Consider the following 23,970-nt stretch of genomic DNA (forward strand, 5'->3'; position numbering starts at 1 on the left):
TTGCAATCAAATCCCCTATAAATTCATTTAAAAATCAAATTAAGTCCATAAACATCCAAATTTGGGCTTTTCTCCTCAAATTTCAAATTTTCCTTCTCAACAGGACTCTCCTCCTTCAAGAATATAATGTCAAAAATCCAATCTTTGTATTTTTAACCTTATTGATCGATTTTCCAACCATTTTCTGAGCGCTTCTGCCTCCTGTTATTTTTTCTTAACCTCCTTTGGCTATATACATATTTTTATATATATTTTGTGGGGACCCAAAAATGGGTTACAACACTTGGGATAAATCTTGACTGGAAGGCCCTTGTTTGGGAAGGGCATGGGGTCACGTACGACTATCTCGTCTTCAACCATTGCAGTCCATTTGTAGTTTGTTATCAGATGATGAATTATCAACAACACTTCGGTTCGAGCAAATTCGGCACCAGGGCAAACTCTCGGCCCTGCTCCGAAAGGAATATAGGTGTATGGAGGAACTGATGACTTTGAGTTCGTGTCGAATCGTGATGGATTGAACTTTACTGGGTCTTCAAAAACTTTATTGTCCAAATGTGTGCTAGTAGTTCTTAAAACTAAGCTTCAGACGCAATGCCATTGCTAATATATAAAGAATAGGGTTATCGCCATACCTGCCATCCTTTGGGGATATCATAGCCGTTGAAAGTGGTGTCTCTCCAAGCATGCCTGAAGTTATATATATATATATATATATATATATATATATATATATATAATCATAGTTAAAATATCTAACCCGGTCCAAGATCTAAGATCTAAGTTGTAGATTGAACGAGTTAAAAAAAACTATGATTTGTTTTTTAATAAAAAAACCCCTAGAACAATGTCAAGTACCTGAAAAAAGTTTGTTTTGTTAAAAAAATAAAAATTGGTTCAGAATAAACCGACTTCAATTGTATTTCAAGTTGACAAGTCACTGGATTGAATTAGTAAGCCAATTATTTATTATCTATCACGTTCGCCAAACTAATATTACCTTGAGTTAGGTTGATCACCAAACCCAAGTATTTTGGATCTGATATGTTCGTCAGACTAGATTAACCTTTTGAAATAGTATTTATTATTTACAATAGAACCTGCCCTTGAAACTGTCGAGGCTAAACCAAGAACGGTTAGACAAAATGGAAGTGGTGATTACAAAACCTTGACCGGTGCCATTAAAAGTATTACATCGGGGAATACTCGAAGTGTAATCATCGATATTGGTACCGGAGTCTACAATGAAAAAATCAAAATTGAGAAAGATAAGTGATGGGGTTATAAGAATCACAGGGTATGTTTTATGGTGAATTTTTCCTTGAAATTCCCTTACATCCTTTATGGTGAATTCAATGACCTCCACTTCGAGACTATACAGGCTTTTCCTTGGGCAAATCTTTCTTTGAGGGAATGTCAACTCTTCTGGAATAGATACCTGCACAAAGTCCCCTAGAGGTGATGATGGGGGACCCTCCGAAGATCAAGTCAATACCAGGAATATTTGTGTGAAGAATGACATTAATGGAGATATTAAAGAGCTTATATGAATGTATAGAAAAGAGGTTGAGGAAGAAGATCTAAAGGCGAGAAGAAGAGAACTCTCCCTTTCCTCCCCTTTTTCCCTTCTTTTATATCACCTGATTTTTTCATTGCCTCATGCAACGTGAGAGGGGTAGAAAAGTAATGTTGTATGAGTAAGATAATATTATCTTACTGATTGTACCATCACATCTAATTAATATAAATATGGACGGCTTGTTCGTATTTAATGGGATTATGATGGGCCTCATGATTATTAATTCAGGCTCATGGTATGTGTAAAATGACCCTTCAGCTTCACACCCGATCTGAGGAATGTTGGGCTCAATTCAGGCTCAGGGCCCAGGAGAAAATGGGTCTAGCTTGTGGCTGCACCCAAAAATAATCAGGCGCGGTCGCGTCCAGGCCCAACGCGGAGTTGAGCGTTGATGCGTCCACGACCAACACGGGGTTGGGCGTGGCTGCGTCCAAGCCCAATGTGGGGTTGGGCTTGGTCGCGTCCAAGTCCAACACGGGGTTGGGCGTGGAGGCGTCCAAGTCCAACACGGGGTTGGGCGTGGACATGCCCAGACCCAACACGGGGTTGGGCTTGGTCGCGTCCAGACCCAACCATCCCCAACGTTGTCTCTTAAATGGGGTTGATTTGAGAAACCATGACCCATCAATAAGCCTTTCATTACGTTTAAAGGATCGGCTAGTAACATGCCAACCTTGACATTTACGGCTAGGGTATATGGAACTGTTTATTGTGCCACCTGCAAGTTGATTCTACTTATTTTGTAGCTTCTAATATCATTAGTAAGGTAAGAATTACTCAGAACAATGGTGCTATAACCTTGACATTAATTACTTTTTTCTTTTATTTAAGGTTAATGTTTTTGTTACGTTATAAATATTTTCTATTATTTGTTCTCATGGAATTGTTGGATTAGAATTCTGCTCCAATTAAGGCGGAGTGGGAGATTGAAAGAAGATCAGGCCGTTGCTTTGAGAAGCGGTGGGGACAAGGCTGCTTTCTACAATTGCAGACTGATTGGATTTCAAGACACCTTATGTGATGACAAGGGACGGCATTTTTTCAAGAATTGTTACATTGAAGGCACTGTTGATTTCATATCCGGAAGTGGGAAGTCCTTGTATTTGGTAACCTCCAAAATTAACTCTTATAAGCATTTAAATTCTTGAACATTTAAAGCTGGCGTGAAATTTATTAATGCAGGGAACGAAGAAAAAGGTGCTAGCAGACCAAGGATTAGCCGTGATAACTGCGCAAGCAAGACACAAGGAAGATGATACTGGATTTTCTTTTGTGCATTGCAAAGTAAACGGAATTGGGAAAGACCTCCGGTGATGTTTGCTTACACAGAGATGAGTAGTGTGGTCGATCCTGTTGGATGGTCCGATAATCTCCACCCTGAACGAGACCGGTAATGGATTGATCTTGATTTCTTTTATATCAATTTGATTTCATAATTACTTAAGGTTTTTTTTTTTTAATATCTCTCCTCAATTCATTTTTCAAAAAAAATTCATCATTTGAAAATTGATAAGGTCTATTAATAAATTTTAATGGTTAAATTTTTTTTGTAAACTGAATTGGGAAACTCTTTTGCCTAGGATTAGATTGTTCTTTTTTTTTTTTTTTTTGTTAATAGTCGAAATTTTATTAAAAAAAAAAGCTACAAAGATAATAGCCTAACTTACATCAGATGAACAAGTAGAGGAAAGGAAAGCACAAAACTGATGCATGAAACAAGGGAGAGCAACAAAAGGGGAAACAAACAAATCATAAGAAACCAACTCCTCCCGACTAAACATTCTATATATTAAGCTCTAAAGAGTTGGAATCAAGCCTCAGCCATAAAGCAATACTTTGGCGCACCATGGAGAAACAGATTTGAAGGTTAGGGGGAGCGTCATTGAAAATAACATCATTTCGGTGAAGCCAAAGATTCCAAACAACGCATGAGAAAAGAAGCTGCCATGAGAGATTCTGCCACTTGCCTTTAACCATAGAAGACCATTGGTAGCACATATCATCAACAGATTTTGGAAAAACACTGCAAAAGCCCCGATTAGAAAGCAGTTTCATCCATATATTCCAAGTGAAGTGGCAGTGAATGAAGAGGTGACTTGAAGATTCCAAGCTTTTATTGTAGAAAGCGCATCTTGACTCCTGAAGGGTTAGGTAGTCATGCTGAAATAGAAAATCTCTTGTGGTTACTTTGTCTTGGACAAGAAGCCAAAGGAAAAGTTGCACTTTTGGTGGGGTTAGTTTTATCCAAACAGAAGATTGGAATGGTTTGGCACCACCGTAGAGCAGTTGGTCCATCATTTTGGAGCAAGATTTTACACTGAAGAGGCCATCGCTGTTGAGGGTCCATATTTTCTTATCCATCTTGTGGCAGAACATTGGCTTGGATTCCAGCAAGGATGATAAAAGTGATAGTTGTTCTTGTTCAAAATGAAATAGAGGTCTGCGCCATTGTAAGGACCAGAGCCAGATTCCATTGCTCCATCTACCCATGTCAGCCACCAAAGCAGATTTAGAGGAAGACAAAAGATATAGCCTAGGGAAGGCTGTTTTGAGAGGGTAGTCACCAATCCAGTTGTCTAGCCAAAAGGATGTTAAACTACCATTCCCCACCATGAATTTGCAATGATTCGTGAAGACGTGGTGAACGTCAGTTTGAACAATGGACATAATATCCTTCCAGATCTTGGAGGGTTGGTTGTAGAAAATTGGGATCCCATTCTCATAAGTTGGATTGTACATTGAAGAGATAATCATTTTCCATAAACTTGTACCTGGGGAAGAGAGTCTCCAAATCCATTTTAGCAGCATGGCTCTGTTTTTTTATATAAGGGAGCCTACACCGAGGCCTCCTTGTTTCTTATCGCGCATCACTAGTCTCCATTGGATCTTGCAGAAGGATCTTTGCTTGGTACATCCACACCACAAGAAACGTCTTTGGATGGATGAAAGAAGTCTGCCTACCCCTTTTGGCATCTTGAATACAGACATAAAATATATAGGCAAGGAATTAAGGACACTTTTAATGAGACATAGACGACCAGCCATGCTTAGGATTAGATTGTTCTTAATCTAAGTATTAATCGATCTCACTAATTTTTTATGGATTAAGTAAATCTATGTGAGGTCATACTTGGTAGGTAATTGGTAAGAAAAACTAGCAACTATGTATGGAAAATATGGTTAATAAGGAGCCGCCGCCGCCGTGCATGGCTTTCCATGTCTTATTTGGCAATTGCATTCAAGTCCAAGCCACTCTAAAAGTTTCCAATCTAAGTGCAAGTAATTAATTTTTGACAATGAAATAACATCTAAGAATTAAATTTGTGACTTTTTTTGACTTGGATATTGATGAAATATTCAAATTCGAAAGGACATGAAAAAATTTGGACTAAATTAGCACTATTCATTTTAAAAATGGCTCCATGAAATAGTTTGTCGAGGAATGTTAAATAATTAACTTTAGTGAGTGGTGAACTCTCCCTTACAATACCCTAACCCTAGTGGCCGTGTTAAATTCAGCAAGCAGCTGACCCCTCAGCAAGTGAACCCTTTAATTTCTCTTGCATATATTTAGGGTTCCAAATGGCTGCTTCCTTCTCGAAATAAGGTGGAAAATTGTTCATTATTCTAATTATTAGAGCATAGAGGACATATAATAATATATAGGAAGCTAATTGAGTAGCGAGTCTGACAATGTAAAAGGTTAAGCAGAAGAAAGAATGGATTGATTCTCTTTTGATGTACGGTTTTCCCATCAATGATAAAAGCTTTAGACGCTGTTTTAGACGCTGTTTGTTTGCAAGAAAATAGTTTTTTTAAGTGAATTTCAGAAAAGTGAATTATTTTCTGATGTTTGGTAGTGTAATGGAAAATAAGTTGAAAAACATCTTCCATTATTTGGTTATGTCATCAAAAATGAGTTAGAAAATAACTTATTAATGTTTTATTTTTTTCAAATTTATTAAAATAATGAGGAACAAATCTTACAAATTAAAAAGTTGAATGTGAATGAAATTGAAAAAAATACAATTTCATAAATTATCTCAAATAAAATAAGTAATAATCAAAATTGTTGCTACCCAATTTTTGACCCATGTTTTGATAAATTTTCAGAAAAATTCAAAAATAGCGAAAAACATTGAAAACCCAAAAAAATACATTTTTAATACATTTGCATCGTTTTTTTAGCATTTTTAGCATCGTCTCAAAAGAATTTAAATTTTCAAAGATATTTGGAACGCGTTCAACTTTTCACGCGTCATTTTTAAAATCATTGATTTCCCGCATTGAGTCGATGTTGATATTTGCTCGCTTTCAAAAATACAAAAAAAATAAGAAAAATCAAAATTTACAAAAAAAGAGGAAAAGAGAAGGGAAGGAAAAGTTGAGGGACTAGTTTGAAAACCTAGCAAAACTTTTCCTATAAATACCAAGCTACACTGGTTTTTAAAGGGGCGCAATTTTGATATTTGCGGAAAGAGACAACACAAAAACAAAACCCTAAATCTATCTCTTCTCCAAGCCGCCGTCTGGCCAGCCCCCTACCCCCCTGGCGTTGATTTTCCTTCTCCTTCCCAGAACAGCCACACGGTCTTCCCCCACAGAGCCGCTCACCCCCCTGAACCAAATAACAGCAGCCCCCATACACTTTTCGATTTCCCTCTTTCTTGGCCCAAACCAGCCTCCACACGGTTCCCCCCATTTTCTAGCCAACAACACAGAGCCCCTCCCTTTTGATTTTCTTCTTCCTCAGCCGCCGGACGCAAGCCTCCCTTCTACCCTCTCCATCGTCTTCTCCTCCAAAAACGGAGACTGGCTGCTACCCCCTCTGCCTTTGATTTCCTTTTCTCCTTAAACCGAACAACCCAGCAGTAGCTCCTCCACACAGACCCGATCTGCCAGCCGAAACAGAGGAGAAGAAGGCGATCCCATAACTAATCAGCCGCAGACCGGCCTCCTGCAGCAACCCCCGCCGTCCTCTTCATCTCCGCCCCACCAGCCTTGCAGCGGCGTCTTCTCCACAGAGGCAAGCCATCGCCTCCGCCTGCTTTCTCCAGACCAGCACGAACACAGCGACAGCAAAGGACAAACCTCCTCCAGCCGTTCCCCCAGCTCCAGCAGCCGACAAAGTCGCACCACCAGCCTCCATCCCCACAGACCCGGCGATCTCCTCCCCATCAGCACAAAAGCCGCCGACCGATCAGCTCCTCTGCAGCAGATCTTCCATTGGGGAAGAAGAAAGGAACAACGGACAGAAAAAAAAAACCAAACCAGGGAAGCAGATCTGCAAAACAAAAGAATTAAAATCAATTGTTGTTGTGTGTTGTTTCCTTTGTTGCAGGCGACGGTGACCTTCACCGCCGGCATAAGAAGATAGAGAAGAGGAAGAAGACCCCGATCTACTGGTTCTGTCACTTTCATCGGCGGCAGCGCGTGAGCCAACGCGCCGCCAGTGGCGGTGGCGCGTGGGAGGACGCGCTGCCACTGTGCATACGGGTCCAAAAGGTTTCCCTGCACTGTAAAGGATCTGTGGGGGTCTGTTTTGTAATTTCTAAAGTATTTGATGTAATGTTTGTTTAGTTGTTGAATTTTTATAATTTGTAATGTGGATGTAAAACAAAAAAAGAAAAGAAAAGAAAAAAGAAAAGAAAAGAAAAGATATAGTGAAAGTGCATGTGTGTGTTTGTATTTGTTTTATGTATTATTATTTTATAAACAAAATTGCAAAGATTAAAGAAGAATTTAATATTTTGATTGGATCACGGTCAAGATTTATTAATTTACATGTAAGTTGTATTTCTAATATCCGATGAAAAGACAATTTTTAAAACTTCTTTAACACATCAAAGTCACGAAGCAGCTTACCTCAGGTAGGGTGCGTTAGGGGTGCTAATACTTTCCCTAACCACAACCAGTCCCTTACTCGCGAATCTCTGACAAGACCAGTACATCCGGTTTCCTAGTAGCCTTCAATAAATTACTAGGTGGCGACTCCAACGAACCAATCAAATTCAAATCAAACATAACAATGAAAAATCGCCAGCCGATGCCGCGCGGATTTTATGACGTGCGACAAAAATAATAAAGATCAAATCTAACAAATAAAAAAATTAAAAGATGAAGAAATTAAAATAATAATAATTATCATTTTATAAATTATTTCAAATAAAATAAGTAACAATCAAAAGAATGAGGACCAAATTTGATAGATAAAAAATTTCAATTAAAAAATGACAAGGAAAAAGCAAATAACAATTATAAAAATGAGGATCAAAGTTAATATAAAAATCAAATTCTAAGGGATAAAATTGAAAAACAAATATTCAAAACAAACTATATATAGCAATCAAAAGTTTGAGGATCAAATTTGATATAATCAGCAAATAATATGACATTTCTAAATTTTTCACAACTTTCGAAAAGTGTTTTCCGCTCAGAATAAAAGGAAAACACTTTACTGAAAACCAAGCCAAATTTTTCTTGACCAACTTTTATAATGACAAACAAACATAGGAAAGTTTGGAAAAAGGTTTCCAGGAAACCACTTTCCGTAAAATAAATGAGGCCTTAGTATATAATGTATTATGTTTCGATTTGTAACATGATTTTTAAATAATATATGTTTAGATGTATTGAGATATTAAAAGAGCATGTTCTTATTTTATATGTGTAGAAATTTAGAATAAAAAGGAATGCTATCTTTTAATAATTTGATATATATTTTACATATAACTCATGTAGAGTTTTATATATATATATATATATATATAACAAATTATACAAGATGCCCGATCATCTCCTTTAATTAGGTAATTTAAATAAATTTTTTGATTTATTTGAGCCTTGATTTCTTCTTTTCATTTATAGTGATTATTTCCTTAACATTATGTTACTCAATAAACAGAAAAACATTATCTTTATCCCTATTCTAAAAGAATTTAATTTCAATATCCTATATTTTTAATTATTATAAATCATAATTCATTATGGAGCATGTATCTTGAGGTAAGTAGACATTTTAGAAATAAAAGAGAAAAATGTAATAAGCAGCCAAAATCTTAAGGTTGTAAAAAAGAGCATACGATGTTAAAATTTAGTATTATAATGATTTTGCAACAAGAAAATACTGTACGGAAAAGAATATTATTCTAGCAAAGTAAATTAAATCTGGTGCTAGATGGTGAACAGAAGTACAAAAATTTAAAATTAATTCTATTTTTTTTTTATATATATAGAGACACACAGAAGTTTTGAAAAAAATGTCCTTCTTCCTAGTTTGGCCAATGGAGAAACAGCTATCTTTGGCTATGTTAAAAAAAGAAAGAAAGAAAGAAAAAGGAAAGAAGAAGGAGAAGATGCTATTCTATCGTATTGCTTCATATATATCAAGTGGTTGTGAGGTAACCAGCAATTTAAAATAGAGGGAATTATGCGAAGAGCTCTCTTAATCCCAAATATTCTAAGTCTCTCTTGCTAGTGATCAGCCTATAAATTCCAATCTTATTCCACGAAATATTCCACCAGAAAAAAGAAAGATGGGTTCCATTGCAGCTATTCAGTGTGCCCTTACAGCAATTCTTCTTGTTTCCACCACCGTTAGTTCTGATGATAAAAGTCCGATACCTGCCGATCCATCGAGCCTAAACACATGGTTTCAAGACAATGTCAAGCCCCTGGCAGACCGTAAGGGCACCATAGACCCTGCCCTCGAAGCGGCCGAGGCCAAACCAAGAACCATCAAGGTTCGACAAGATGGAAGTGGAGAATTCAAAACCTTGAAGGATGCCATTAACAGCATTCCAACAGGGAACACAGAACGAGTGATTGTGGATATTGGACCTGGAGAGTACATTGAAAAACTCAAAATCGAACGTAGCAAACCTTTTGTTACATTCTTGGGATCGCCTAGTAACAAGCCAACCTTGTCATTTGACGGCACGGCAAAAGAATATGGAACTGTTTACAGTGCTACCTTGGAAGCTGAGGCTGATTACTTTGTGGCTGCTAATATCATTTTTAAGGTGTGTACATGTTTCATAAAATATTATCAATAATTTCCATTTCTTTTCACTACTTCACATCGCCCTGCTGGAGTTTGAATGTTAATGATGAAGGGAACTTAAGGCCATCTTGATCATCATAGAGCAGGCAAATTCCCACGTCTTAAAATTAAAATGTATTTTCGCATCTCACTGATTCTTTTCTTTTTTTGAGGTTATTTTATGTTGCTTTTTCTTTTCTATGGAATTGTTGGGACAGAATTCTGCGCCGAGGCCAAATGGGGAATTGAAAGGAGAACAAGCAGTTGCTCTGAGGATTTCTGGGGACAAGTCTGCTTTCTATAACTGCAGATTAATTGGATTTCAAGACACATTGTGTGATGACAAGGGACGGCATCTCTTCAAGGATTGTTATATTGAAGGCACCGTTGATTACATTTTTGGAAGCGGAAAGTCCTTGTATTTGGTAACCCTTAAAAAATTAACTCTCCGAATTAAATTCTTTTTAAAACTTGATTGTGTTACTGTTTTTTTAAAAAAACTTGTTAAAAACAATTTAGTTTCTTTAAAAAAACTAAATAGACCATGTCAACTCATCAATCCATGAACTGACCCTCCTAACTCGTATCCCGGATCATGTACCGCTATGGTATGGATAGCAAATGACGTACATACATTTGGTGTAATATATTGAATATCCAACTAAATGCAGGGAACAGAGTTACATGTGATTGGTGATGAAAATGGGAATTTCATCACTGCCCATGCAAGAAACAGCGAGGCAGAAGATACTGGATTTTCGTTCGTGCATTGTAAAGTAGATGGCACTGGCGCCAAGGGGGCGTATTTGGGACGAGCATGGCAGGCAAGGCCACGAGTGGTCTTCTCATACACTACCATGAGCAGTGTTGTTAATCCTGAGGGATGGTCCAATAATTTCCACCCTGAACGAGACCAGTATGTATTTGATCCATCTTCTATTTATAATTATCTTAAGATCGTGTTTACTCTGTGTTTTAAGATACGAAAAGGATAATCATGTTTGGTTAATTTCAAGCTTGTTTGTTATAAAAAAAATCAAAAGGGTTATTATTATTTTTAATGAACTGGACCCCTAATTATTTAGATGAAATCAAGTTTACATTTTTTGAGAGTGGAATCATTAAATTTTAGGGATTGAATGTTTTATTAATATATACGAGCCATTGCTTTCAGGACTGCTTTATTTGGAGAATACAAGTGCGAGGGGGAAGGAGCTAACCCCGCAGGCCGCGCTAAAGCGACCAAGCAGCTAACACCTGATCAAGCAGCTCCCTTCATTTCTCTTGGCTTCATTGAAGGTTCCAAATGGCTGCTTCATCCTCCAAATTAATTTTGGATGTAAATCAAAAATCATTATCCTTAGGCATATAGAAATAGAGATGCTGAATAATTGTTAACCATATATAGAGCAGTAAAATCCATATTGTGGAAAAATAAATCAATATGCAGAGAAACCAAATGAAGGAAATTGGATTCTTACAAATACCATATATATATATCGACAAGAAGTAAGGCCAGGCTTGAAGACTAAATCGACTACAACAGCAACGTTGAGGTGGCTAACATGATCGCGCGCCTGAGCAGACATGAAAAATTGGAAGGCTGAGTCTCCCAAATGGAAGACTCGAATCTGTAACTTTTTTATTTGATGACAGGCGAGATATCGAATGTGTAACTTTGCTAGCAATTTGACCAAGTCTTTAATGGTTAGAGCCACAATTTTCTTAATACTATAAAAAAAACTTGTTATCATAATTTTATCTGCTTCGAAATCAGTCCATGCCCTTAACTGTTTAGAAAATTCAATTAACCCATTAAACAACACGCCATGTTCTTTAAGAACATAAATAGATGCTCCTTTTAGACCAAAATTGTATCAAGAAAACAAAGCAAACAAAGGCATGCATATATATAAAACAACCTACCTAACCCTGAGAGGCTCAACTGCATATATATAAAACAAAGCAAACAAAGGCTCAACTGCTCAGATCCTGAGTTTGCTTCCCAGAGATCACCTGTTCGAGTCCCATAAATTTTAGGACCACTGGAGGCTTATATTATCATTAACTTCAAGGCATGTGAGATTAGTTGAGCGCGCAAGCTAACCTTGACACCCACGTTAATCTAAAAAAACATCCTACCTTGAACATTTTGCATGGTAGCATGGCCATGAAACTACAACGCAAAATCAAAAGGGAAACTAATGCCCTGTTTATTTTCGCGTTTAAAAAACGCTTTTGAAAAAATTTAAATTTTTTTTATTTTTTTCTTTACTTCAAATTAATATTCTGTCATTAATTATATATTTTGAAGTTGATTCTAAGGTTGAATGCCATAGCTGTATATATTGTAACAGTAGCATAACTTTAGCCTCACAATTTACATGCTTCCTAAATTTGCCTCTCAATTACTTTGTATATAACATACAACTTCTATCAATAAAGAGTGTGGAAAAACCTTCATCGAAATCATGGCAATATTTACTTCTCTACAAAAACATGTGAAAACAACTCTAATTGTGCGTATTTTCCAAAACAAATGATTTGGTTGTCTAAGTTCTTATGATAAATTATCAAAAACAAGATAAAGATATTGAAGAATAACTTGCGACATATATTGTGCGTATTTTCTAAAGCAATGAGAGATATGGATTGTACGCAAGCAGAACTTGTGGAGTTTCATGTGGCCCTTAGAAATCTCAACAAATTTGTGGTAGATAATTCTTATTGATCGAACCATTATTTTTCAGGCCTGGTTTTTTTATCTAATAGAGGAAGTAATACAGCAGATGCAAAGACAGGAAAGGAAATTTGATGAACTCGCAGTGCAACTGAGTTGTTTTTTCCATTTCCCTAAAGGTTTCGGTTTTGAGCCTACAAGTATATCCAAAAAAAGCTTTTCACTGCTTTCTGAAAAATTAAGGACGATTATCCTTTTTCTCACCTAGGCTTGGCCAAAAAACTACTTCAAGACAGCTGATTGGTAATTATGATCAGTATACCATGAAGCTTAGGTTAGATTGCATGATTATATACATTTAACATCATTCTTGGAGTGATAGAAATCTTATATTTTCAATGCTGAAACTCCACGCTTACATATGATCTTTTTGCTGTGCTTGTAGCAGGGATGATAATATCATATCTCATTTACATTTGACATTTTAGATATGGATTCCAGGCTGGTTCAATTCATAGATTCTTATGATCCATTATTGCAATACCTAGAGATAACACCAGATTGATTCGGGTGAGCTGTAAACTGTGCAAAATGGAGATGAAGAGTCTAACTTATTTCAAGAGAAAACACCAGATTGATTATGTTTTCCATCCTATATGTACCATGATGATGATGGTGATAATGATGATGATTATTATTTATTCAATTCAGTAAATCAATACATATTAATGAAGAACATTTATATGAAAGTTGACAAATTGCCAAGCATAAAATTAAAATCTGTCGACCTCTGATAAACCTGACAGTTGATTCCTAAATCTGTGTTTTATAATCTATATGTTGTGCTTGGGATAAATCTTGACTGGAAGGCCCTTGTTTGGGAAGGGCATGGGGTCACGTACGACTATCTCGTCTTCAACCATTGCAGTCCATTTGTAGTTTGTTATCAGATGATGAATTATCAACAACACTTCGGTTCGAGCAAATTCGGCACCAGGGCAAACTCTCGGCCCTGCTCCGAAAGGAATATAGGTGTATGGAGGAACTGATGACTTTGAGTTCGTGTCGAATCGTGATGGATTGAACTTTACTGGGTCTTCAAAAACTTTATTGTCCAAATGTGTGCTAGTAGTTCTTAAAACTAAGCTTCAGACGCAATGCCATTGCTAATATATAAAGAATAGGGTTATCGCCATACCTGCCATCCTTTGGGGATATCATAGCCGTTGAAAGTGGTGTCTCTCCAAGCATGCCTGAAGTTATATATATATATATATATATATATATATATATATATAATCATAGTTAAAATATCTAACCCGGTCCAAGATCTAAGATCTAAGTTGTAGATTGAACGAGTTAAAAAAAACTATGATTTGTTTTTTAATAAAAAAACCCCTAGAACAATGTCAAGTACCTGAAAAAAGTTTGTTTTGTAAAAAAAAAAAAAAAATTGGTTCAGAATAAACCGACTTCAATTGTATTTCAAGTTGACAAGTCACTGGATTGAATTAGTAAGCCAATTATTTATTATCTATCACGTTCGCCAAACTAATATTACCTTGAGTTAGGTTGATCACCAAACCCAAGTATTTTGGATCTGATATGTTCGTCAGACTAGATTAACCTTTTGAAATAGTATTTATTATTTACAATAGAACCTGCCCTTGAAACTGTCGAGGCTAAACCAAGAACGGTTAGACAAAATGGAAGTGGTGATTACAAAACCTTGACCGGTGCCATTAAAAGTATTACATCGGGGAATACTCGAAGTGTAATCATCGATATCGGTACCGGAGTCTACAATGAAAAAATCAAAATTGAGAAAGATAAGTGATGGGGTTATAAGAATCACAGGGTATGTTTTATGGTGAATTTTTCCTTGAAATTCCCTTACATCCTTTATGGTGAATTCAATGACCTCCACTTCGAGACTATACAGGCTTTTCCTTGGGCAAAGCTTTCTTTTAGGGAATGTCAACTCTTCTGGAATAGATACCTGCACAAAGTCCCCTAGAGGTGATGATGGGGGACCCTCCGAAGATCAAGTCAATACCAGGAATATTTGTGTGAAGAATGACATTAATGGAGATATTAAAGAGCTTATATGAATGTATAGAAAAGAGGTTGAGGAAGAAGATCTAAAGGCGAGAAGAAGAGAACTCTCCCTTTCCTCCCCTTTTTCCCTTCTTTTATATCACCTGATTTTTTCATTGCCTCATGCAACGTGAGAGGGGTAGAAAAGTAATGTTGTATGAGTAAGATAATATTATCTTACTGATTGTACCATCACATCTAATTAATATAAATATGGACGGCTTGTTCGTATTTAATGGGATTATGATGGGCCTCATGATTATTAATTCAGGCTCATGGTATGTGTAAAATGACCCTTCAGCTTCACACCCGATCTGAGGAATGTTGGGCTCAATTCAGGCTCAGGGCCCAGGAGAAAATGGGTCTAGCTTGTGGCTGCACCCAAAAATAATCAGGCGCGGTCGCGTCCAGGCCCAACGCGGAGTTGAGCGTTGATGCGTCCACGACCAACACGGGGTTGGGCGTGGCTGCGTCCAAGCCCAATGTGGGGTTGGGCTTGGTCGCGTCCAAGTCCAACACGGGGTTGGGCGTGGAGGCGTCCAAGTCCAACATGGGGTTGGGCGTGGACATGCCCAGACCCAACACGGGGTTGGGCTTGGTCGCGTCCAGACCCAACCATCCCCAACGTTGTCTCTTAAATGGGGTTGATTTGAGAAACCATGACCCATCAATAAGCCTTTCATTACGTTTAAAGGATCGGCTAGTAACATGCCAACCTTGACATTTACGGCTAGGGTATATGGAACTGTTTATTGTGCCACCTGCAAGTTGATTCTACTTATTTTGTAGCTTCTAATATCATTAGTAAGGTAAGAATTACTCAGAACAATGGTGCTATAACCTTGACATTAATTACTTTTTTCTTTTATTTAAGGTTAATGTTTTTGTTACGTTATAAATATTTTCTATTATTTGTTCTCATGGAATTGTTGGATTAGAATTCTGCTCCAATTAAGGCGGAGTGGGAGATTGAAAGAAGATCAGGCCGTTGCTTTGAGAAGCGGTGGGGACAAGGCTGCTTTCTACAATTGCAGACTGATTGGATTTCAAGACACCTTATGTGATGACAAGGGACGGCATTTTTTCAAGAATTGTTACATTGAAGGCACTGTTGATTTCATATCCGGAAGTGGGAAGTCCTTGTATTTGGTAACCTCCAAAATTAACTCTTATAAGCATTTAAATTCTTGAACATTTAAAGCTGGCGTGAAATTTATTAATGCAGGGAACGAAGAAAAAGGTGCTAGCAGACCAAGGATTAGCCGTGATAACTGCGCAAGCAAGACACAAGGAAGATGATACTGGATTTTCTTTTGTGCATTGCAAAGTAAACGGAATTGGGAAAGACCTCCGGTGATGTTTGCTTACACAGAGATGAGAAGTGTGGTCGATCCTGTTGGATGGTCCGATAATCTCCACCCTGAACGAGACCGGTAATGGATTGATCTTGATTTCTTTTATATCAATTTGATTTCATAATTACTTAAGGTTTTTTTTTTTAATATCTCTCCTCAATTCATTTTTCAAAAAAAATTCATCATTTGAAAATTGATAAGGTCTATTAATAAATTTTAATGGTTAAATTTTTTTTGTAAACTGAATTGGGAAACTCTTTTGCCTAGGATTAGATTGTTCTTTTTTTTTTTTTGTTAATAGTCGAAATTTTATTAAAAAAAAAAAGCTACAAAGATAATAGCCTAACTTACATCAGATGAACAAGTAGAGGAAAGGAAAGCACAAAACTGATGCATGAAACAAGGGAGAGCAACAAAAGGGGAAACAAACAAATCATAAGAAACCAACTCCTCCCGACTAAACATTCTATATATTAAGCTCTAAAGAGTTGGAATCAAGCCTCAGCCATAAAGCAATACTTTGGCGCACCATGGAGAAACAGATTTGAAGGTTAGGGGGAGCGTCATTGAAAATAACATCATTTCGGTGAAGCCAAAGATTCCAAACAACGCATGAGAAAAGAAGCTGCCATGAGAGATTCTGCCACTTGCCTTTAACCATAGAAGACCATTGGTAGCACATATCATCAACAGATTTTGGAAAAACACTGCAAAAGCCCCGATTAGAAAGCAGTTTCATCCATATATTCCAAGTGAAGTGGCAGTGAATGAAGAGGTGACTTGAAGATTCCAAGCTTTTATTGTAGAAAGCGCATCTTGACTCCTGAAGGGTTAGGTAGTCATGCTGAAATAGAAAATCTCTTGTGGTTACTTTGTCTTGGACAAGAAGCCAAAGGAAAAGTTGCACTTTTGGTGGGGTTAGTTTTATCCAAACAGAAGATTGGAATGGTTTGGCACCACCGTAGAGCAGTTGGTCCATCATTTTGGAGCAAGATTTTACACTGAAGAGGCCATCGCTGTTGAGGGTCCATATTTTCTTATCCATCTTGTGGCAGAACATTGGCTTGGATTCCAGCAAGGATGATAAAAGTGATAGTTGTTCTTGTTCAAAATGAAATAGAGGTCTGCGCCATTGTAAGGACCAGAGCCAGATTCCATTGCTCCATCTACCCATGTCAGCCACCAAAGCAGATTTAGAGGAAGACAAAAGATATAGCCTAGGGAAGGCTGTTTTGAGAGGGTAGTCACCAATCCAGTTGTCTAGCCAAAAGGATGTTAAACTACCATTCCCCACCATGAATTTGCAATGATTCGTGAAGACGTGGTGAACGTCAGTTTGAACAATGGACATAATATCCTTCCAGATCTTGGAGGGTTGGTTGTAGAAAATTGGGATCCCATTCTCATAAGTTGGATTGTACATTGAAGAGATAATCATTTTCCATAAACTTGTACCTGGGGAAGAGAGTCTCCAAATCCATTTTAGCAGCATGGCTCTGTTTTTTTATATAAGGGAGCCTACACCGAGGCCTCCTTGTTTCTTATCGCGCATCACTAGTCTCCATTGGATCTTGTAGAAGGATCTTTGCTTGGTACATCCACACCACAAGAAACGTCTTTGGATGGATGAAAGAAGTCTGCCTACCCCTTTTGGCATCTTGAATACAGACATAAAATATATAGGCAAGGAATTAAGGACACTTTTAATGAGACATAGACGACCAGCCATGCTTAGGATTAGATTGTTCTTAATCTAAGTATTAATCGATCTCACTAATTTTTTATGGATTAAGTAAATCTATGTGAGGTCATACATGGTAGGTAATTGGTAAGAAAAACTAGCAACTATGTATGGAAAATATGGTTAATAAGGAGCCGCCGCCGCCGTGCATGGCTTTCCATGTCTTATTTGGCAATTGCATTCAAGTCCAAGCCACTCTAAAAGTTTCCAATCTAAGTGCAAGTAATTAATTTTTGACAATGAAATAACATCTAAGAATTAAATTTGTGACTTTTTTTGACTTGGATATTGATGAAATATTCAAATTCGAAAGGACATGAAAAAATTTGGACTAAATTAGCACTATTCATTTTAAAAATGGCTCCATGAAATAGTTTGTCGAGGAATGTTAAATAATTAACTTTAGTGAGTGGTGAACTCTCCCTTACAACACTCTAACCCTAGTGGTCGTGTTAAATTCAGCAAGCAGCTGACCCCTCAGCAAGTGAACCCTTTAATTTCTCTTGCATATATTTAGGGTTCCAAATGGCTGCTTCCTTCTCGAAATAAGGTGGAAAATTGTTCATTATTCTAATTATTAGAGCATAGAGGACATATAATAATATATAGGAAGCTAATTGAGTAGCGAGTCTCACACATGTAAGGGGTTAAGCAGAAGAAAGAATGGATTGATTCTCTTTTGATGTACGGTTTTCCCATCAATGATAAAAGCTTTAGACGCTGTTTTAGACGCTGTTTGTTTGCAAGAAAATAGTTTTTTTTAAGTGAATTTCAGAAAAGTGAATTATTTTCTGATGTTTGGTAGTGTAATGGAAAATAAGTTGAAAAACATCTTCCATTATTTGGTTATGTCATCAAAAATGAGTTAGAAAATAACTTATTAATGTTTTATTTTTTTCAAATTTATTAAAATAATGAGGAACAAATCTTACAAATTAAAAAGTTGAATGTGAATGAAATTGAAAAAAAATACAATTTCATAAATTATCTCAAATAAAATAAGTAATAATCAAAATAAAAAAATTAAAAGATGAAGAAATTAAAATAATAATAATTATCATTTCATAAATTATTTCAAATAAAATAAGTAACAATCAAAAGAATGAGGACCAAATTTGATAGATAAAAAATTTCAATTAAAAAATGACAAGGAAAAAGCAAATAACAATTATAAAAATGAGGATCAAAGTTAATATAAAAATCAAATTCTAAGGGATAAAATTGAAAAACAAATATTCAAAACAAACTATATATAGCAATCAAAAGTTTGAGGACCAAATTTGATATAATCAGCAAATAATATGACATTTCTAAATTTTTCACAACTTTCGAAAAGTGTTTTCCGCTCAGAATAAAAGGAAAACACTTTACTGAAAACCAAGCCAAATTTTTCTTGACCAACTTTTATAATGACAAACAAACATAGGAAAGTTTGGAAAAAGGTTTCCAGGAAACCACTTTCCGTAAAATAAATGAGGCCTTAGTATATAATGTATTATGTTTCGATTTGTAACATGATTTTTAAATAATATATGTTTAGATGTATTGAGATATTAAAAGAGCATGTTCTTATTTTATATGTGTAGAAATTTAGAATAAAAAGGAATGCTATCTTTTAATAATTTGATATATATTTTACATATAACTCATGTAGAGTTTTATATATATATATATATATATATAACAAATTATACAAGATGCCCGATCATCTCCTTTAATTAGGTAATTTAAATAAATTTTTTGATTTATTTGAGCCTTGATTTCTTCTTTTCATTTATAGTGATTATTTCCTTAACATTATGTTACTCAATAAACAGAAAAACATTATCTTTATCCCTATTCTAAAAGAATTTAATTTCAATATCCTATATTTTTAATTATTATAAATCATAATTCATTATGGAGCATGTATCTTGAGGTAAGTAGACATTTTAGAAATAAAAGAGAAAAATGTAATAAGCAGCCAAAATCTTAAGGTTGTAAAAAAGAGCATACGATGTTAAAATTTAGTATTATAATGATTTTGCAACAAGAAAATACTGTACGGAAAAGAATATTATTCTAGCAAAGTAAATTAAATCTGGTGCTAGATGGTGAACAGAAGTACAAAAATTTAAAATTAATTCTATTTTTTTTTTATATATATAGAGACACACAGAAGTTTTGAAAAAAATGTCCTTCTTCCTAGTTTGGCCAATGGAGAAACAGCTATCTTTGGCTATGTTAAAAAAAGAAAGAAAGAAAGAAAAAGGAAAGAAGAAGGAGAAGATGCTATTCTATCGTATTGCTTCATATATATCAAGTGGTTGTGAGGTAACCAGCAATTTAAAATAGAGGGAATTATGCGAAGAGCTCTCTTAATCCCAAATATTCTAAGTCTCTCTTGCTAGTGATCAGCCTATAAATTCCAATCTTATTCCACGAAATATTCCACCAGAAAAAAGAAAGATGGGTTCCATTGCAGCTATTCAGTGTGCCCTTACAGCAATTCTTCTTGTTTCCACCACCGTTAGTTCTGATGATAAAAGTCCGATACCTGCCGATCCATCGAGCCTAAACACATGGTTTCAAGACAATGTCAAGCCCCTGGCAGACCGTAAGGGCACCATAGACCCTGCCCTCGAAGCGGCCGAGGCCAAACCAAGAACCATCAAGGTTCGACAAGATGGAAGTGGAGAATTCAAAACCTTGAAGGATGCCATTAACAGCATTCCAACAGGGAACACAGAACGAGTGATTGTGGATATTGGACCTGGAGAGTACATTGAAAAACTCAAAATCGAACGTAGCAAACCTTTTGTTACATTCTTGGGATCGCCTAGTAACAAGCCAACCTTGTCATTTGACGGCACGGCAAAAGAATATGGAACTGTTTACAGTGCTACCTTGGAAGCTGAGGCTGATTACTTTGTGGCTGCTAATATCATTTTTAAGGTGTGTACATGTTTCATAAAATATTATCAATAATTTCCATTTCTTTTCACTACTTCACATCGCCCTGCTGGAGTTTGAATGTTAATGATGAAGGGAACTTAAGGCCATCTTGATCATCATAGAGCAGGCAAATTCCCACGTCTTAAAATTAAAATGTATTTTCGCATCTCACTGATTCTTTTCTTTTTTTGAGGTTATTTTATGTTGCTTTTTCTTTTCTATGGAATTGTTGGGACAGAATTCTGCGCCGAGGCCAAATGGGGAATTGAAAGGAGAACAAGCAGTTGCTCTGAGGATTTCTGGGGACAAGTCTGCTTTCTATAACTGCAGATTAATTGGATTTCAAGACACATTGTGTGATGACAAGGGACGGCATCTCTTCAAGGATTGTTATATTGAAGGCACCGTTGATTACATTTTTGGAAGCGGAAAGTCCTTGTATTTGGTAACCCTTAAAAAATTAACTCTCCGAATTAAATTCTTTTTAAAACTTGATTGTGTTACTGTAGATGGATAATAGTTATTAAACCAAGACTCGCCTACCCGGGGGGTCTTCATTTGATTTTGAATAGCCTAGAGAGTTGACCCGGTTAAACCTGAGTGAGTCGATGAGTCAACCAATGACCCGATCAACATCTTTTTTATTCAAAAAAGCACGGTTTTTATTTTTTTACAAGATAAAATTGTCAAAACAATTTTTTTTTTCATGAAAATACCAATAGAACTGGTCAACTCGTCGATCCACATATTGACGAGCTCAACCCGTTGACCCGGGCTCTTGTTTTGTTTGGGTTCACTTTTGAACTGCCTGGAGACTTGACATGGTTAAGTTCGAGTGACTCGGTTGGTCAACCTGTGAGCCGGTCAACATTCTTTTATTTTTGTTCAAAATAACATCGTTAGTTTTTAAAAAAAAAACTTGTCAAAAACAATTTAGTTTCTTTGAAAAAACTAAATAGACCGTGTCAACTCATCAATTCATGGACTGACCCTCCTAACTCGTATCCCGGGTCATGGACCGCTATGGTATGGATAGCAATTGACGTACATACATGTGGTGTAATATATTGAATATCCAACTAAATGCAGGGAACAGAGTTACATGTGATTGGTGATGAAAATGGGAATTTCATCACTGCCCATGCAAGAAACAGCGAGGCAGAAGATACTGGATTTTCGTTCGTGCATTGTAAAGTAGATGGCACTGGCGCCAAGGGGGCGTATTTGGGACGAGCATGGCAGGCAAGGCCACGAGTGGTCTTCTCATACACTACCATGAGCAGTGTTGTTAATCCTGAGGGATGGTCCAATAATTTCCACCCTGAACGAGACCAGTATGTATTTGATCCATCTTCTATTTATAATTATCTTAAGATCGTGTTTACTCTGTGTTTTAAGATACGAAAAGGATAATCATGTTTGGTTAATTTCAAGCTTGTTTGTTATAAAAAAAATCAAAAGGGTTTTTATTATTTTTAATGAACTGGACCCCTAATTATTTAGATGAAATCAAGTTTACATTTTTTGAGAGTGGAATCATTAAATTTTAGGGATTGAATGTTTTATTAATATATACGAGCCATTGCTTTCAGGACTGCTTTATTTGGAGAATACAAGTGCGAGGGGGAAGGAGCTAACCCCGCAGGCCGCGCTAAAGCGACCAAGCAGCTAACACCTGATCAAGCAGCTCCCTTCATTTCTCTTGGCTTCATTGAAGGTTCCAAATGGCTGCTTCATCCTCCAAATTAATTTTGGATGTAAATCAAAAATCATTATCCTTAGGCATATAGAAATAGAGATGCTGAGTAATTGTTAACCATATATAGAGCAGTAAAATCCATATTGTGGAAAAATAAATCAATATGCAGAGAAACCAAATGAAGGAAATTGGATTCTTACAAATACCATATATATATATCGACAAGAAGTAAGGCCAGGCTTGAAGACTAAATCGACTACAACAGCAACGTTGAGGTGGCTAACATGATCGCGCGCCTGAGCAGACATGAAAAATTGGAAGGCTGAGTCTCCCAAATGGAAGACTCGAATCTGTAACTTTTTTATTTGATGACAGGCGAGATATCGAATGTGTAACTTTGCTAGCAATTTGACCAAGTCTTTAATGGTTAGAGCCACAATTTTCTTAATACTATAAAAAAAACTTGTTATCATAATTTTATCTGCTTCGAAATCAGTCCATGCCCTTAACTGTTTAGAAAATTCAATTAACCCATTAAACAACACGCCATGTTCTTTAAGAACATAAATAGATGCTCCTTTTAGACCAAAATTGTATCAAGAAAACAAAGCAAACAAAGGCATGCATATATATAAAACAACCTACCTAACCCTGAGAGGCTCAACTGCATATATATAAAACAAAGCAAACAAAGGCTCAACTGCTCAGATCCTGAGTTTGCTTCCCAGAGATCACCTGTTCGAGTCCCATAAATTTTAGGACCACTGGAGGCTTATATTATCATTAACTTCAAGGCATGTGAGATTAGTTGAGCGCGCAAGCTAACCTTGACACCCACGTTAATCTAAAAAAACATCCTACCTTGAACATTTTGCATGGTAGCATGGCCATGAAACTACAACGCAAAATCAAAAGGGAAACTAATGCCCTGTTTATTTTCGCGTTTAAAAAACGCTTTTGAAAAAATTTAAATTTTTTTTATTTTTTTCTTTACTTCAAATTAATATTCTGTCATTAATTATATATTTTGAAGTTGATTCTAAGGTTGAATGCCATAGCTGTATATATTGTAACAGTAGCATAACTTTAGCCTCACAATTTACATGCTTCCTAAATTTGCCTCTCAATTACTTTGTATATAACATACAACTTCTATCAATAAAGAGTGTGGAAAAACCTTCATCGAAATCATGGCAATATTTACTTCTCTACAAAAACATGTGAAAACAACTCTAATTGTGCGTATTTTCCAAAACAAATGATTTGGTTGTCTAAGTTCTTATGATAAATTATCAAAAACAAGATAAAGATATTGAAGAATAACTTGCGACATATATTGTGCGTATTTTCTAAAGCAATGAGAGATATGGATTGTACGCAAGCAGAACTTGTGGAGTTTCATGTGGCCCTTAGAAATCTCAACAAATTTGTGGTAGATAATTCTTATTGATCGAACCATTATTTTTCAGGCCTGGTTTTTTTATCTAATAGAGGAAGTAATACAGCAGATGCAAAGACAGGAAAGGAAATTTGATGAACTCGCAGTGCAACTGAGTTGTTTTTTCCATTTCCCTAAAGGTTTCGGTTTTGAGCCTACAAGTATATCCAAAAAAAGCTTTTCACTGCTTTCTGAAAAATTAAGGACGATTATCCTTTTTCTCACCTAGGCTTGGCCAAAAAACTACTTCAAGACAGCTGATTGGTAATTATGATCAGTATACCATGAAGCTTAGGTTAGATTGCATGATTATATACATTTAACATCATTCTTGGAGTGATAGAAATCTTATATTTTCAATGCTGAAACTCCACGCTTACATATGATCTTTTTGCTGTGCTTGTAG

At 36.2% G+C, this 23,970-nt stretch overlaps 4 protein-coding genes and 2 pseudogenes across 6 annotated transcripts in view; 5 read left to right on the forward strand and 1 right to left on the reverse strand.

Moving 5' to 3' along the window:
• LOC7484363 (pectinesterase PPME1) overlaps positions 1–23,970 on the forward strand; it is an 87,377-nt gene that overhangs the window by 27,269 nt on the left and 36,138 nt on the right. The window lies entirely within an intron of this gene.
• Positions 391–3,028, forward strand: LOC112323542 (putative pectinesterase 63; annotated as a pseudogene).
• LOC112323543 (uncharacterized) lies at positions 3,362–4,333 on the reverse strand. Its single transcript, XM_024582098.2, has one exon. The coding sequence runs from the start codon at positions 4,331–4,333 to the stop codon at positions 3,362–3,364; it is 972 nt and encodes a 323-aa protein (XP_024437866.2).
• Positions 9,087–23,970, forward strand: part of LOC127904088 (pectinesterase PPME1-like) — a 51,022-nt gene continuing 36,138 nt past the window's right edge. Inside the window, exons 1-4 of one of the 2 annotated variants that reach the window (XR_008056954.1) lie at positions 9,087–9,600; positions 9,839–10,045; positions 10,292–10,536; positions 10,795–11,176. Coding sequence is in view for 1 of the 2 variants with exons in the window: in XM_052445938.1 (XP_052301898.1) it covers positions 9,115–9,600; positions 9,839–10,045; positions 10,292–10,536; positions 10,795–10,951 (1,095 nt within the window). In the remaining variant the exon portion in view is untranslated. Of the gene's footprint in view, positions 9,601–9,838; positions 10,046–10,291; positions 10,537–10,794; positions 11,377–23,970 lie in introns of those variants that run through there. The other variant, XM_052445938.1, reaches the window with a different exon arrangement.
• On the forward strand, positions 12,259–16,996 carry LOC127904073 (putative pectinesterase 63; annotated as a pseudogene).
• Positions 19,915–23,970, forward strand: part of LOC127904087 (pectinesterase PPME1-like) — a 40,194-nt gene continuing 36,138 nt past the window's right edge. Inside the window, exons 1-4 of one of the 2 annotated variants that reach the window (XR_008056952.1) lie at positions 19,915–20,427; positions 20,666–20,872; positions 21,517–21,761; positions 22,020–22,401. Coding sequence is in view for 1 of the 2 variants with exons in the window: in XM_052445935.1 (XP_052301895.1) it covers positions 19,942–20,427; positions 20,666–20,872; positions 21,517–21,761; positions 22,020–22,176 (1,095 nt within the window). In the remaining variant the exon portion in view is untranslated. Of the gene's footprint in view, positions 20,428–20,665; positions 20,873–21,516; positions 21,762–22,019; positions 22,602–23,970 lie in introns of those variants that run through there. The other variant, XM_052445935.1, reaches the window with a different exon arrangement.

The sequence above is a fragment of the Populus trichocarpa genome, chromosome 12 (assembly GCF_000002775.5).
Source record: "Populus trichocarpa isolate Nisqually-1 chromosome 12, P.trichocarpa_v4.1, whole genome shotgun sequence".
Taxonomy (NCBI): Eukaryota; Viridiplantae; Streptophyta; class Magnoliopsida; order Malpighiales; family Salicaceae; genus Populus; species Populus trichocarpa.

Coding starts and splice junctions, on each gene's coding strand:
- LOC112323543 (XM_024582098.2), bottom strand. CDS start 4,333: ATGATTATCTCTTCAATGTACAATCCAACTTATGAGAATGGGATCCCA.